At 31.4% G+C, this 15,285-nt stretch overlaps 3 protein-coding genes across 7 annotated transcripts; 1 reads left to right on the top strand and 2 right to left on the bottom strand.

The window, feature by feature from the left end:
• Positions 1–408: 408 nt before the first annotated feature.
• On the top strand, positions 409–3,395 carry LOC145167247 (ABC transporter I family member 11, chloroplastic-like). 4 transcript variants are annotated; one of them, XM_079086379.1, is made up of 12 exons: positions 409–526; positions 989–1,087; positions 1,234–1,329; positions 1,435–1,492; positions 1,573–1,652; positions 2,174–2,225; positions 2,299–2,432; positions 2,519–2,633; positions 2,705–2,791; positions 2,873–2,921; positions 3,028–3,112; positions 3,190–3,395. In XM_079086379.1, exons 3-12 carry the CDS (start codon positions 1,268–1,270, stop codon positions 3,266–3,268), a joined length of 801 nt encoding a protein of 266 aa, XP_078942505.1. In that variant the 5' UTR covers positions 409–526; positions 989–1,087; positions 1,234–1,267; the 3' UTR covers positions 3,269–3,395. The 4 variants fall into 4 exon arrangements, with proteins under 4 accessions (XP_078942505.1, XP_078942508.1, XP_078942506.1 ...); XM_079086382.1 differs by having other exon boundaries at positions 3,028–3,116; XM_079086381.1 differs by having other exon boundaries at positions 413–526; positions 971–1,087.
• A 510-nt stretch (positions 3,396–3,905) lies between these two features.
• On the bottom strand, positions 3,906–8,237 carry LOC145162990 (protein LAZY 1-like). Of its 2 annotated transcripts, none has more exons than XM_079081932.1 (5): positions 7,990–8,237; positions 5,647–5,713; positions 4,735–5,255; positions 4,193–4,373; positions 3,906–4,117 (listed from the first exon to the last, which is right to left on the bottom strand). In XM_079081932.1, the coding sequence occupies exons 2-5, from the start codon at positions 5,699–5,701 to the stop codon at positions 4,098–4,100; spliced, it is 777 nt and encodes a 258-aa protein (XP_078938058.1). In that variant the 5' UTR covers positions 5,702–5,713; positions 7,990–8,237; the 3' UTR covers positions 3,906–4,097. The 2 variants fall into 2 exon arrangements, with proteins under 2 accessions (XP_078938058.1, XP_078938059.1); XM_079081933.1 differs by lacking the exon at positions 7,990–8,237 and adding an exon at positions 7,066–7,225.
• A 5,402-nt stretch (positions 8,238–13,639) lies between these two features.
• LOC145167245 (small ribosomal subunit protein eS28x) lies at positions 13,640–14,399 on the bottom strand. Its single transcript, XM_079086378.1, has 2 exons — positions 14,297–14,399; positions 13,640–14,052 (listed from the first exon to the last, which is right to left on the bottom strand). The coding sequence occupies exon 2, from the start codon at positions 14,040–14,042 to the stop codon at positions 13,845–13,847; it is 198 nt and encodes a 65-aa protein (XP_078942504.1). The 5' UTR covers positions 14,043–14,052; positions 14,297–14,399; the 3' UTR covers positions 13,640–13,844.
• Between the last annotated feature and the right edge of the window lie 886 nt (positions 14,400–15,285).

The following is a 15,285-nucleotide window of genomic DNA, read 5'->3' as shown; positions in this document are numbered from 1 at the left end:
TGTAGGTAAAAATAATATAGGTTATGTGATAGTATATATAAAACTTGATTTTTTTTCTTTTTTATGTTACCGTTTGTTTAAAACGGTCGAAATTATGACTGTTGAAGTAAAAACACATGCAAAAAATCGACGTTACCTCCCATGTTCATCATAACGTGTTAGAGGGCGGTGTTCCTCCTGTTATGGCACCGTTATTAGGTGTCATGTCACCCATAACGCCGGTTCCGCCCATACCGTACACTCTTAACCTAATTAATACTAGAGAAATTAAATATCCACTTATCATTTTCTTTTACTTATGTTTCTACCCATATCCATATTAAATGATGACAAATTGATTAAAATATTATTAAGGAAAATTAATAGGACATTACTGTGAGGGGGGGGGGGGGGGGGGTGGTAAGAAGAAATTGTACAGCAGCGACACAACAAAAGACGCTTCAGTGACGCTACATCTCCTCTCTCCTGTGAAGCCACCGGCCGGGGCGCCACACCCCCACAGCTACCTTCGACCCTACAGCTACAGGTTTGTTTCTTCCTGCATTCGTTCATTTTTTTTCATGATGTCGCTCTTTCTTCTTTTTCGCTGGATTCGTGTTTCTTCAATTTCCCATCTAGAATCTGTTCTTATCTACAAGATAGGAGATATACGAAATTTTTTCTTCGACCCCTGCTTTGCTTTCTGTTACCTTCGAACCCAGGCCATGAAATATGTTCTTATTTCTCCATTGAAAATCTGGACAACCACTTTGATCAGTGAATTGATGCATCGGATTTGGTTCTCTGGTTTCTGTGAATGTGAATGTGAATCTGTTTCTGTGAATGTTAATCTGATTTTGGTTCCCTGTTTTCTGTTACCTTCGACCCCAGACCATGTTCAATTTTGTGATAAGCTGCCCATAATATGTTCAATTCTGATACATTCAATGTCGTTGATGCTTATATAATACCTTCAATTACTCTGTACAAGTTCATTTTGTCCCTGTAGTCCTTCATTCGTCATCGCCACTGCTTCCTTTATCGACACCGGACACTCAATCCTTCATCATCTCCGGCAGTCCCAACACAACCTCCTTCTCTGATTAAGGTGTGAATCGCATCTATCTTGTTGATTTCTAGAAAACCTAGGTTAGGGTTTTTATTCCCAAAGCATACAAAGGGCAAGAAAAGTACTTATTTTTAGGTTCTGTGTTATACAAGACAACAAGTAAATCAAACGTTTTCTTGTTTCAGGCAGTAGAAAATCAAGAATCACCTAATCATATCAATGCTTTCGAGCTCATTGGAATGTCTTGGAGCCTTGAACTCTTGGGGTTCTTTGAGGAAAAAGTGAAGAACTGTTAATATTTGTTGTATTGCATTGCATATTACCAAACATACCCTTAATTCATTTCACTTATTCACATTTTCCAATTGATTCTTTTTTTTTAACAGTGTCAAGGTCACAAAGAATCAAACATTTCATGTCTCATGCAACCACTCATGTTTTGAAGTAAGTCTCAATTCGTTTTCAACTTTCCAATGTTTGATTTCATCTTTGTTACACAATTGTATTTGTTTTTATTATTATAGATAAAGGATATTAAATACAGACCTCCTGGAACTCAACTCAACCTCCTAAATAACATTACTTTTACTCTTCAAGAGAAAAGGTACATACAATACAACTTTTTTCTTTTTCTTTTTATTTTTTGAGTAAATTACACGAATGGTCCCTATGGTTTGGAGTAATTTGCGCGTTTGGTCCCAAACTTATTTTTTGAAATCGGAAAGTCCCTATTGTTTGTTTTTGTTACGCGCGTGGTCCCTGTCTTACCTAAAAAGACTATTATTTAAATAGGGAAAAATGTGGGGGCAGGCAAGGTATGGTGAGAGGGGTGGGGTTGGGGGCGTGTTTATTTAAATAAATTAAAAAATCAAGGGCAAAATAGTCTTTTTAGGTAAGACAGGGACCAAGTGCGTAACAAAAACAGTAGGGACCTTTCGAGTTAAAAAAATAAGTTAGGGACCAAACGTGCAAATTACCCTAAACCATAGGGACCATTCGTGTAATTTACTCTTTTATTTTTTCCCTACACATTTTCATCTTTTTGAGATCATTCCACATTTGTATTTCCTATTCATATATTAAAATTAAATACAAAATAGTAAAATACATCTCTGTTTGTTACAGTTTCGGCTTGATTTTTGGGCGAAGTGGAAGTGGAAAAACTACTCTTTTACAGGTTAATTAATTCCCATACTATTATTTTTTTCTTTTTTTTTTTCTTTACTTTTTTTTTTAATTATTTCATACAGCTTATTGCAGGTTTAACTAAACCAACTTCAGGCTCAATTTACATTCAAAGATACACTGAAAATGGTACTCCAAATCAGCCTCCTGTATTACTATCTCCAGAAAGAGTTGGTATTGTTTTTCAGTTTCCTGAAAGGTATTTATTACTTTTTTTCTTTTTTAATTTTCTAAGTGTTACTTTAATTTATTGAAATGATTTATGATAGAATTATTGTGTAACAGGTATTTTGTGGCAGATAATGTTTTTGATGAAATTACATTTGGGTTGCCTAGACAGAAGACTGACATTAAAACTAAACAACTTATTGCTACACGACTTGAGAAAGCTATCACTTCGGTACTTTTTACTTTACCATATTTTTAAAATATTCATGTTTACAAAATATTTATTTATTTTTAAAATGTTAGGTTGGATTAAATGGTATTTCTTTGGATAAAAATCCAAACTCATTAAGTGGTGGCTACAAACGTCGCCTTGCTCTTGCTATTCAACTAGTAATCACTTTTACCTACTTCTTTTCCATATTTTGGTCAATATCATATTTTGACTTTGACTTTGACTTTTGACCTACTTAGGTACATACTCCGGAGTTACTTGTCCTTGATGAACCTCTAGCTGGACTTGGTATGGAAAATAAAAAACTTATCAACTTTATCTTTCCTTTGACTTTGTGGATAATATTGGTTGACTTTTTTACAAGTAAAGTTTTTAATTTACATTTATGATTTAGATTGGAAAGCACGTGCGGATGTTGTTAAGCTACTCATGGATTTAAAAAAAGAATTAACTATACTCGTTGTAAGCCATGACTTAAAGTAAGTAAGTTCTTCCTTTTCTTAATTTTTTTTTATTAATTTTGTTAATTTAAATATTTATATTGTAATAATTGTAGAGAGTTAGCACCTCTGGTTGATAGATCATGGCGGATGAATGTTGGTGGAGTGTTGATGGAGGAGCCACTACCGATATAATCTACTCACAATGTTATTGTTAATTATGAGTATGATCAATGATGTTCAAAATTTTATTTATAAGAATAGCTTAACGATTTTTTATTGTTAGTAAAAAAGTGAAAGGAATTAGAAAATTTCGTAAAAACCACTTGGGGTTTGTTATTATTTTCAAAAAAGCACTCTTAAGGTTTGTTATTATTTAAAAAAAAACACTCTTTAAGATTTTTCCATTAATGAGTTGCAAAAAAACAAACGGAAGATTACTTTTTAGGTTAAAGATGCTTTTATTCAAAAAATCAAACTTTGAATGGTTAAATCGAAAAGACAAATTTCTTCAAGTAGTTAAAGTGGACAAACTCCAAATTGGATTGTGGCTTTTATAGAATTCAAAGTTTTATGTACTGATTTTGTTGAAAAAAAAAACAAACTCTATGGTTAAAAAAATAATAATAATTTTTTCGGTGGTTATACTGAAGAAAAACCAAATCACATGGCTTTTTTGAAATTTTCAAAAGTAATAAAAAAAAACACCGACTTTAGCTCATTTAGTTTTCCCATGAACAACAGTTTCCATAGAATTTTTTTGCTGAAAACATAAATTCATTTGTGATTAGAAAACGAATAATTCATTTGAGTCTTTAATCTACAACATGTAGGTTCAATATTTAATAATTATGGAAAACACATCATACATACATAGATTATTCTTACTTATTATCCAGAATTATCTTTATTCTTAAAATTTGTGACTATAAGTCTATAACTAGCTTTATAATCCACACAACTAAACTCCATTTTCAAGGAATAGAAAACTTGACAAATAATTATATTTTCCAATCTTCTCCTTCTAAAACTCCAGCACAAAATCTACAATGCAAATAATTAAAAAAAAAAAGTGAGTAATCTTATAAGCAACAGTTAAAAAATGAAATTTGAACTTACATTCTTCATCAGTTTTAATCCAGTGTGCTTTTTCTCCAATAACTATTTCTTTCTTTAACATTCCATCAAGAGGATTTATGTTGCCTTCATCCTCTAATATCATTTGTTCATCATAATACACGTTCTTAACATCAAGAGGATTAGCTTCTTCAGGGTGGACTTTTCTTGACTTTCGAAATATCTGTAAAAGATAATACAAGATATATTACAGTGGTAAAATTACAATAACACCATTATATTTTGGGCAGTTTTGCAATTTAGCCACACATACTTTAATATTTTCCAATAAAAAACGATAAAAGTTTTAGACATCTTACCAAGTTTAACCACTTTTACCTGTTATGTTATATGATTATATATGAGGCTTCACCAATATTTTTCTAAATCAACCATTTTGACCTATTATATCACGTTAAATTTGGAAATTTTTTTGTAAAAACTCTATTCTTTGAGTGGAATAAGATAAAGTATAACTAGTTAAACCTCAAAATTTCTCATAAAATATATGATTTAATTTTATAAATCCCTATTGATACTTATACCTTGGTTTCTTTCTTCTCAGTTGAATCACAAAAACTAGCATTCACACTAGTGAAATTAATAACCTTTTTCACCATTTTCTTCATAAAATTCAAGGCATGGATTTTTGTTTTCTCCTTTCTCTCTAATTTTCGGGATCTCTTGTATGACGTGGCATTTTTCTTGAAAAGGGTGTCAGTTATTGTCTTTTGTTTCCTTGCTGGCATTTCAGAATATTCTTTCATTATACTTTTATTTTCTTTGGTATCCATGCCTTTGATTTCCTTTTCATCTATCTTTTCTAACTTCATTACAAAAAGTTCTTCCTCAGTTTCACTTTCAAATGACATTTCAACTTTTGGTGTCGTGGGCTCTTCAGTAATTGATACTAATATTGAACCAAGAGTTCCAATTGCAAGAAAGCTGTGAAAGAATTCAGGGCTCATGTCAACAGTTTCTTCTTCATTTACTTCACTATTTGGTTCATGATAATATTGTTGTTCTTCAAGTCCCCATAGTGTTGAGAAACAAGAATAGGATTTCCCTGCAATTAAATTTTAAATCTTGGGCAATATATAGAAAAGTCACTATATTTTAGCAATTGTCAATCAAAATAGTTGATGAAAGTAACCTATGTTTGACAATTTTTTTGTATGTCGATCACTTTGACTTGCTATATAACAAGTAAAAATGTCACAATGGAAAAAAGTTGTAAAAGTCTAGTGACTTTAGTAGAATATTAAGTGTCAAAGTTTAGTCCAAAAAGTTTCACTAATGGCACTCAACTTTAACAACTTTTACTATAGTGACTACTTTGACATGTTAGCATGGTCTTTATCCCACATTTTTTGGTAGGACGAAAAATTATAATTTTTGTTTCATTGACATTATCTGAAGTAAATAGAAATTATTGTAAAGCTTAAAAAAGTAAGTACTTGTGGAAACATTTTTGGCTTGTTGATCATTGTTTTTGCTGAATTTTCTATGCATCCAACCAAGTGCCTGAAACAAAAGAAGGGAAATGAGATTAAGATGAAATCTTCTTGATTTAATCTAAAGTTTGAGTATACATAAATGTGCTCACATTCATCTTGAACTTTGTAATAATGCGTAAATGATCAACGAAATGCTCAAAAACACAAATTTATGAATTTTAAATTATGAGAGAAGCGAACAAGCTATTTATTATAATTTTTTTTAAGAATTAACATAAAGAAACGTACAAAAAAGAATATTAACAGTCTTTTTCAATTTTGTCCCACACAAAATGGTGGGACAGAGATTCTCTCCCGGCCTTATCTGTGTAAAAGACATGAATACCCTCATCATAAGTTGCCCATGAAAGCTTCCCCTCTCCACCCACCCTAACCCACGCAGTGTAACCTTAGGGATACATATTAGGGCTACTCAGGGATACATGATATCTATAATTAGCTAGGAAACAAGTTGCTCTAGAACAAAAAAATGTTACATTGCCTTTTGCTGTGTTTGTCCTTCCCTCCCACTTGCTCATTTAAACAAACAATAACTTCCACAAGTACACACTGCTATTAATGCTAGACATCTCAAAATAGAAAAAACTATGCAACTTTTTATGGAAAGTACCAATTATTTATGTGCTTATTTTTAATAATATACTTGTTACAAATTAGTCGTTATAAAGGACTATAAGAAAAACTCTTTGATGATGCATCACATCCTTGTGATGGTAGCTTAGGGGTTGAGTATTGGGATTTCACACATGAGGTACAATGTTCAAAACATTCAAATCTCTTACACATCTAAAATATTGTTAGTGTTATGTGATTGACCTTCTACATGGCCGTTGGGGCTGGTTGACATGGGCTCCTTAGATGATCTGGTTAATTATTATTTTTTCGATGATGCATCCTTGAATTTTTTGTTATAAGTGACTATAAGGAATGATTTTTATTATAAAGGACTAAAAAATATATTTTTATTATTGATAATTGAAAATGTGGAGGTGCTTTGCAAACAATGGGGAGGTACTTAATAAACATTTATAATTACTTACGTCTAACTTCTAGTCATCCCTGTCCAAAGCCCCCATTGTTCAAACTTGGGTCGTCTATGGAGAAGTTTTTATAAACAATTAAAACTTAGAAAAAAAAAACATTAAAACTAATAAATCCCAGTAACTACATAAATCAAGAAAATGAATCTTTTCATGTTTGCATCTTTTCCAAATGATTCCACAAATATGAGCTAGTTATAAACTAAACGTATAAATAACAATTAATACTAAAAACAATATGAATAACAATTAAAACTAACAAATATAAACACTGAAATCTAAATGAGTGGCTAGTTTAGGAGAGAAATGGATGAGAGACCTGTTCCAAAAAAGGAGAAAGAGATATTGTCTAGAAATTTATAAGTGGGTAACAAAGAAATCTAAATGGGGATGTAAAAAGGCTTAACTAATTTATCTTGGATTAATATATAGAATGGACCCACGTTCAAGTGGGGTTCATACACCCTACCACTTAGTCATTATTCGTGTCGGACCTAACTTGAAAAAAGATCCAAAACCTAACCGGTTTAAAACAAAAGCGGGCCGAAAAAAACCGGTCATGAAAAAGACCAGCCCCAGACAATCTAGGACCGATAAAAAACAAGAACGACCGTTTAAGATTGGTCCCAAAAAAGATCAGACCGTTTGGAGACCGACACAAGACTAATCCAAAAATGACCCAAAAGCGGTCTAAAACAAATTGAAAGTCAAAGTTTATATACATATCATTTTGTGTTAGTTACATATTTTAGTCACTCATTACCCAATTTCTTCCCCTTTTATATTAAAGTTTAGTGTATTGTTTTTAGTAAATCTTATTGTACAATTTTGATGTTAATCACATTTTTTAACTGAAAAACTCAAAACCAAAACTAAAAAACTAAAGAATACCAAAATCGAACCGAATAGAAAAAAAGCGTAAGCAAAGACCACGAGACCGGTCCAAAAAACTGTAATAGCTTTGGTCTTTTTGTTTTCATGAAATAAGACTTCAATAGTGGTCTGCACATCAGCAGAAGTTGTGCCAGTCTTGAGAATGGATTGGAGAATGGGTTGAGAAAGAGTACCATAAAGCCATTATTTGACAATATTGTGAACAGTGTCCCAATCATCTAGATCCGGAATAGGGTTGGGTATGTTTTCAAGATGATTTAAGACCTTATATCTAATACAATGAGTTTTAAAGAGCTCTTTCTGTGCATCAGAATTGAACTAATCTAAGTCAAGAATGAGAGGTACATACGATTTTATGTTGGTGATGCCATAGATCTTATCATTAGGTGTCGATTTGGAGGAACCTTCGGCTGGTGTTCCAGTCATGTTTGAGTGATCGACGAAGGGGGAGAGACAGAAGAAGATTATCGATGAGATTAGAGGAGCTTAGATCGATAGGGACGACCGTGATGGTGAATTACGCTACTTGGATCGGCTAGGGTTAAAGTTGGAAGCTTGATACCATGTTACAATCACTAATTTCTCATAAAGGGTGGTGCCACACCTTTTCACTAATTATATACGTATAATACATGAGTTTGAGCTCAATACATACAATGGGCTATTTAGCATAAAGCCTAAATACAAAGGTGTACAAAACAATATACAATCAAAAGCCTTAGTGTGTGTGTCTATATATATATATATATATATATATATATATATATATATATATATATATATATATATATATATATATATATATATATATATATATATATATATATATATATAATTACTTGAATACCCAAACTAAAATTTAAAACTTAAAAAATGAGATTTCTTCCTAGCAGCGCAATGTAAAAATTTATTTTTTTTTAAATAATTGTCATTATTAAAAAACTAACGAAAAATAGAAAAAAAATGTCACAAGTCCTATTCAAGTACGAATTTATCACCAAAATTATAAAAGCTACAAAAAGAAAACATAAACTCTATATCTATCACAGTGTTTATAAAACCGACTAAAGGGTAAGAAAATAATCTAGAAAATCAAAACCTAAAAAAACCCTAACCGTTGGACACGGTCTTGCATCTCTAGTCACTAGTGAGTTCAACAGAAAAAAGTGAGGAACGTCGGCTCTTTCCGTCTGTAGAAGGTTGTCTCTAACTCATAACCTCTTGCTCTACAAACTACAAGTTAGTTCCTCTTTAACTCTCATGTTGGCTTCTCTATGAATTTTGAATCGATTCTTTGTTCACTTGTGTGTGTTTGTGAATGTATAAAGAAATAATGAAGTTACTTTGTTGGTTATTATGTTAGATAGGTGTTACTATTAAAATAATGATAAAAAATGATAAAGAAAATACATGTATTGTTTGTAATTCTTGGTGAATGTGTCATTCATTTTCTTTGTTAAAACGTAAAAGCGAGTGGTATTTAAAAAACTAAATTTCCATTAGACTCATAAACGTCTATACATTATATAAATATACTAGTTTATAACATGTGGAAACCACGTTTACAAAATTAATTAAACTTTCATAATAAAAACTCAAAATTGATAATCATTTATTTTAAATAAATTATTAATTACTAATAGATATTTTTTTAGTTATATAAAATTATAATCGTTGATTCAAATAAATACGTGAAATTATATCACATTGTAATCTGTATTAATTTTATTTTATTTTTTATTCTAATGTTATTAATTTAATGTAATTAGAGTAAGAAATTTAAATTTTGAAATTTGAAATGGATAATCAATAGGTTGACAAGTGAGATGACATTAATTATGAGACCTAATATGGTGACACGTGGCAAAACAATTACTCTATTATTAGTATAGGGAGAGGAGATATACAACATTAGAATGGTACAATTAAGCATGATTTATATTACTAATTTAATTTTGGTCAGTATAAATATAATATCTTCTCGTTATGTTTTTTTTTATGGATTATTAACTATAATAGCTTCTAATTATGTTTTTTTCTCTAGATTATTAATTGTGTAAGCCTACTTAGGTTAAATTTATTTTAATGATAACAATGAATGACGATGAAAATGATTTATCAAAATGCAAAAAGAAACATAGGACATTAGATCGGCTTGTCAATGCTCAAAAGAAACCAAAACTCACGATGGTTTCCTCGACGCCCGATAATATCACACATGGTAACACAAAATTTCCATCTAGGGAGAGAGAAAGTCAATTTGATGTAACTACACTTCCATGTGATCCTGGCTTGAGAAAGAATATCATTGATTATCATCCCAACGTCCAAGATGCAGTAAGGAGAGAATGTATGCAAAAAGGTCATTGCCAACCGCGTAGTCATCCGTTTCCTCAAACAGATTTTGGAGGCTATATTTGTCGCTTTATTCCCACTTGGTTTGATAAACATAAATGACTTAGATATAGTATTGAAAAAGATGCAACATTTTGTTTTATATGTCACTTATTCAGAGACAATGATGAATTCAATGGAAAAGGTAGAGATGCTTTTGTTACGAACGAATTTAAAAGTTGGAATATATCAAATAGGATTGATAAATATGTTAGATCTATTAATAATATTCATAATCGAGCTAGAGAAAAGTTTTAGATGCTTACCAAACCCAAAAAATATATTACAAAAGTGCTTTTGACCATCAGTCTACAAAATCCCAAAAAGAATACCACACTTGTTTGCTTGCACTATATGAGGTATCTTTTACATCAAGGGTCGCCAACTCAGGGTCATGATGAAAGTCAAAGATCAAGTAATAAGGGGGACTTTCTCGAACTCTTTGAATGGTTAACACAACATAATGAAGAAGGTGATAAAGTTGTATTGAACAATGCTCCAAAAAAACGTACAAATGACATCCCCTTCCATTCAAAAAGATCTCATTAATTCTTGTGCAAAAGAAACAACTAAATTCATTAATAACTCATAAAGAGCAAATGTCTATGTGCTTCTAGTATGTAGATAACAAAGGAGACATAGTTAAAAGGTTTCTCGGTGTTGTACATGTCGTTGATACCACAACTTTATCTCTTAAAAAAGCAATTTACTCTTTGCTTGCAGAGTATTCGTTATGTCCATCTAAAATTCGAGGTTAGGGATATGATTGAGCTAGCAATATAAGGGTGATGTTAATGACCTTAAAACTCTAATCTTAAAAAAAAACTACATCTGCTTATTGTGTTCAGTGTTTTGCTCATCAACTTCAACCAACACTTGTTGCGGTTTCGAAAAAGAACATAAACTGTGGTTGGTTTTTTGAGACACTTACAAACTTACTAAATGTCATTGGAGTTTTTTGTAAGAGAAAAGAAATGTTGTGATAAGCTCAAGCTCAAAAGTTTTCACAAGCATTTAGTGACAGTAAACTTGAAAGTGGCAAATGATTGAATCAAGATCTTAGTTTGGGAAGGTCGGGGGATACTCGTTAGGGATCCCACCATATATTGATTATGAATGTTATTTTCTTATATCCTGTGATATGTGAGGTTCTTAATAATATTGGAGAGGTGTCTTCATGTTCATTGTAATTCCAACCATCTTGTAATGGGTAAAGGTGGACATCGTCAATGAAGGGTGAACATGTAGAAGGGGAAGGAAAAGCCAAAGAGAAATAAGTATGGAAGAGTGTGGGAGTGTACGGTGTGGGGATGGGTCCCACCAATATTTCATAATAACATAAGTGTGTGTGTGTGTGTGTATATATATATATATATATATATATATATATATATTATCCAAGTGAAAAAATCTTGATAGGGACAAAGACAAAAGACTGTAAGGTGCTGTTTGTTTTTTCGAAGAGAAAATTCATGAAGTCTGCGGACCACCTCTGCAATCCTCTGTAGCAGAAGAGGTGGAACAAACGGTTGCAGCCTATAATAAGAAGCATGTTTGTTTTTTAACATCTGCAGATTGCTGCAGTAAACAGAAATTTAAATAAACTAATTTTACAAACGATGTCTACAAAATTCGTAAAAAATTACACAGGTTAAAAAAGATGCAACTGAAATTGAAAATATTATTAACAGAAACGGTAAAAAAAATTAAAAAATCAAAGTTTTTTTTTTTTTTTTTTAAATCAAGTTAAAAAAATTTGTGGAAAATACAATAAAAAATTGTATTAAATTCTTGAAAAAAGTTTTAAAAAATCAAAGCTTTAAAAAAAATAAAAGTAAAAAAAAATAAGTTATACCAAAATTTAAAAAAAAAATACTTGGAAAAAATGAAAGTTGAAGAGGTTTGAAGAGGTAAGTCAAGTGTTGCGCCAGGCAGCACACGCGCAGAGGTTTTGTAATCTGAAGTCTTCCAAAAAAACAAACTGCTGCGAGAGGAAAAGTGTTGCGCGTGTGCTGCGCCGCGCAGCAAAAAATGGTTTGAAGAGTTTTTTTTTTTTTTAAACAAACAGCACCTAAGTTAGGCAAAACCAGATGACTTATGTAGTTTACTTTTTTATATTTTCCTTACTAAACATATTGAAATAAAACTAGGAGTGAGCAAAAGCGGGTACCCGGCCAAATTGCTTGGAATCGGAACCGGAACCGCCGGTTCCTAAAATATTAGAACCGGAACCGGAACCGCCTATATTAGTTCTTTAGACTTTGGAACCGGTCCCGAAACCGGTAGAAACCGGTTCCAAAACCGGGTACCCGGTTTCAAAAAACTTTTAAAATATTCTCAATAAAAAGTAATGTCGTATTACTCAGAAATGGTTGAACTCAAGCTATTTAAGTCGTATAAAGACCCCTGAAAGCTCACAAGGAAGGCTCTCATTGCCTTTCCTCTTGACGCATTACAAGACTTCCCCATTTATAAAGAGTGGTCTTTCTTTTTCTTCCTTACCAGTTACCACCGTCGATGTGGGATTGGAATATTGAAACCATGTTTTCTTTTTGAGTTTTTTTCACAATCATTTACTTACATTCTGTTTACATATATAGTCATTGATTACTAGCTTACTATTAATTCGTTTTTAACATCCACTGTATTTGATATAAACCAACACAAGTTGCAACGTATTCGATGCTTTATATATGTATATTATTGGTTGATAAAAAAAAAATTTGGCTTATTCAGTATTAGTATTCATATCCTCGGTGGACGGTGGGGGTTTAAAAGTTGCATTTGTGTAATTAAATTACTTTATATTCATTTTAATATAAAAGCTACATTTTATATATATATATATATATATATATATATATATATATATATATATATATATAAACCGGTTCCAACGGGTACCCAGCGGGTATCGGTTCCGAAAAAATGAGAACCGGAACTGAAACCGCTTAAGACGGTTCCAATACTTTAGGAACCGGAACCGCTAATGACGGTTCCGGTTCTGGAACCGGCGGTCCAGAGGCGGTTTTGGTTCCCTAAACAGGTATCCGGTTCCAATGCTCACCCCTAAATAAAACAATATCTAAATTGAAGGTATTTAAGTAGAACAATAAATAAAATTAAGGATAATCAAATAAATTTCTAACGATTTTGCAGATGAGTTTGACAAAACCCGGTAAGTTAGGCAAAACCAATTGATTGATGTGGTTTAGGGTAAGACACTATAATGGTAAACATTATATTATTTATTTAGAAGTGAAACTACAAATCAGCAATTTGCATTGTCATCCGAAAACAAACTTCTCATTTTTTTTAATAAAACCAAAACGATATAAACATAGAATTGCAGCTGTTCCCTTCGATTGGTTTTGGAGCACTATGTTCACTAGAATTATGCTTAGTCATCTCATTCAACAAAATTGCATTTCAATAAATTTCTCCTTAAACCAACTACTACTACTAGTCTACTACTACAAAGTTCTTCAACAAGTCGCTCAAAACCTACATGAGTTTTATTCAGTCCAATAAAATAAAAAGCTATCACAGAAACTTCTATGAAAAGGTTCAATAGTATACACCTCATCATGAAACCATATAACAAATAGGCAATTGATCAATTCTCCATTCAAAATCTGCAACCCTAACAAGGTATATCAAAACTCAAAAGTTTACTTCTAAATTCAAACACAATAACACTTAACATTACCAAATAATTTCACTCAAACAACTTTCAAAACCGAGTCTCACATAACAACGAAATCAAAACGAAGAAAGCTTACGAATATGAAAAATAGTTTTAAAAAAAAATCAACGCAACCTTCTTGCCTCCCTCTCGGACTCGAGCAAGGTAAGAACATCACCTTCTCTGACGGGTCCCTTGACGTTTCTCATGATAAAACGATTCTGATCATCAAGAAACTTCACCCTCACTTGGGTCACCTGACCTCTTGATCCAGTTCTTCCCATAACTTTCACCACCACTGCGTGCTTGATCTGTGACTCCATCTTTCAGAAGCTGAAATTACACAAACAAATCATAGCAAATATAAGATAATTAGAATTGCATCGACGAATACACAATGTACATCTTCAATTAGTACAATCGGTGTAGAAAAAATCTCAACTTTGAAGCGCAAACAATAGAATGATTACATCAATTACGAATATCATCATAAAGATGCAACTGAAATCGACCAATACTGGCACAAATCTAAGTCTACGGAGGAATTTTTAGAAATAATACTTGAGAACAATATTACCTGCTGTGCGTTAGAGTCGATAGAGCGGCTGCAAAGTTTGAATGAGTTGTGATCGAAGAACCCTAAAGATTTAATTTATATACGGGGGAATGAAAATACCACGCCTGCATTTAATTGGGCTGAAATGATTAAACTATACAAATAGGTAAAGTAAAAGTCTAAAAGTATTAGTTTAATTTCGGCCCACCAAAATATGCCGTCTACATAAAAAGCAGATCTTTTTACTTATGGGCCATAAGTAAAATCATTTCGGGCTTATGGTAAACAGATACACGGATTAGTATTTGGTCAAAATTGAATTATTTAGTTCGATAATTTGAGTTGAAGTATTTGGTTAGGATATTATTTCTTGATTAATTTAAGCTAAACATAAATATTATTTTAGATTGGTTTTAGTTTATAAAAAAGAAATAAGATAGTATAAAAAAACTAAATAACAACTTATAATTTATTTTTAGTCATTTATAAATTTAATAAATTGTTTTTTTTAATTATTAGAAACTTTCATCCAATATGTATTTATCAAAAGTTTTTTGTCAATGAAATATTAAACTATAATAAATTTTTATTAATAGTTGTTTATAAATTATAATTCATAATTAAAAAGTTTTTTATTTAGATACTTTTATAGAGTTGACAAATATTTAAGTTATATATATTTTAAATGTATCGCCTCTTAAAAATCCAAATTGTAAAAACTGATCCAACCGAATTGTAATTTGGTTGGATCGAATCGGATTCGAATTTAGTTTGGACTGTTCAGATCCATTTTTTGAAAAATAGAAATCTATTTGGATTTACTTGATTGGATCAGAACAAAACGATCCATCCAAAAACACGCCCCTATATATAGAGATGGAAGTGTACAAACTGGATCCATTTCTTTAAAAAATCCAAAAAAGAAAATTAAACCAGTTTTTAAAATCCAATAGGTTTTATAAAATCTAACTATTTAAAACTGGATTTACAAGAATGTGTTACAGGATTTT

Source organism: Lactuca virosa, chromosome 3 (assembly GCF_052849685.1).
Source record: "Lactuca virosa cultivar CGN04683 chromosome 3, Lactuca_virosa_CGN04683_v6, whole genome shotgun sequence".
NCBI lineage: Eukaryota > Viridiplantae > Streptophyta > Magnoliopsida > Asterales > Asteraceae > Lactuca > Lactuca virosa.
This window is presented reverse-complemented; position numbering and strand designations above follow the sequence as displayed.

What these genes read in the sequence shown, in the direction of transcription:
- LOC145162990 (XM_079081932.1), bottom strand. Translation starts at nt 5,701, where the DNA reads ATGCATAGAAAATTCAGCAAAAACAATGATCAACAAGCCAAAAATGTT. An exon ending in AGCCAAAAATGTTTCCACAA is followed by an intron (nt 5,256 to 5,646) that starts GTACTTACTTTT and finishes ATTTAATTGCAG; the next exon opens with GGAAATCCTATTCTTGTTTC. An exon ending in GATTAAAACTGATGAAGAAT is followed by an intron (nt 4,118 to 4,192) that starts GTAAGTTCAAAT and finishes TTTGCATTGTAG; the next exon opens with ATTTTGTGCTGGAGTTTTAG.
- LOC145167247 (XM_079086380.1), top strand. Translation starts at nt 1,268, where the DNA reads ATGCTTTCGAGCTCATTGGAATGTCTTGGAGCCTTGAACTCTTGGGGT. An exon ending in TTGAGAAAGCTATCACTTCG is followed by an intron (nt 2,634 to 2,704) that starts GTACTTTTTACT and finishes TTAAAATGTTAG; the next exon opens with GTTGGATTAAATGGTATTTC. An exon ending in TTGCTCTTGCTATTCAACTA is followed by an intron (nt 2,792 to 2,872) that starts GTAATCACTTTT and finishes TGACCTACTTAG; the next exon opens with GTACATACTCCGGAGTTACT.
- LOC145167245 (XM_079086378.1), bottom strand. Translation starts at nt 14,042, where the DNA reads ATGGAGTCACAGATCAAGCACGCAGTGGTGGTGAAAGTTATGGGAAGA.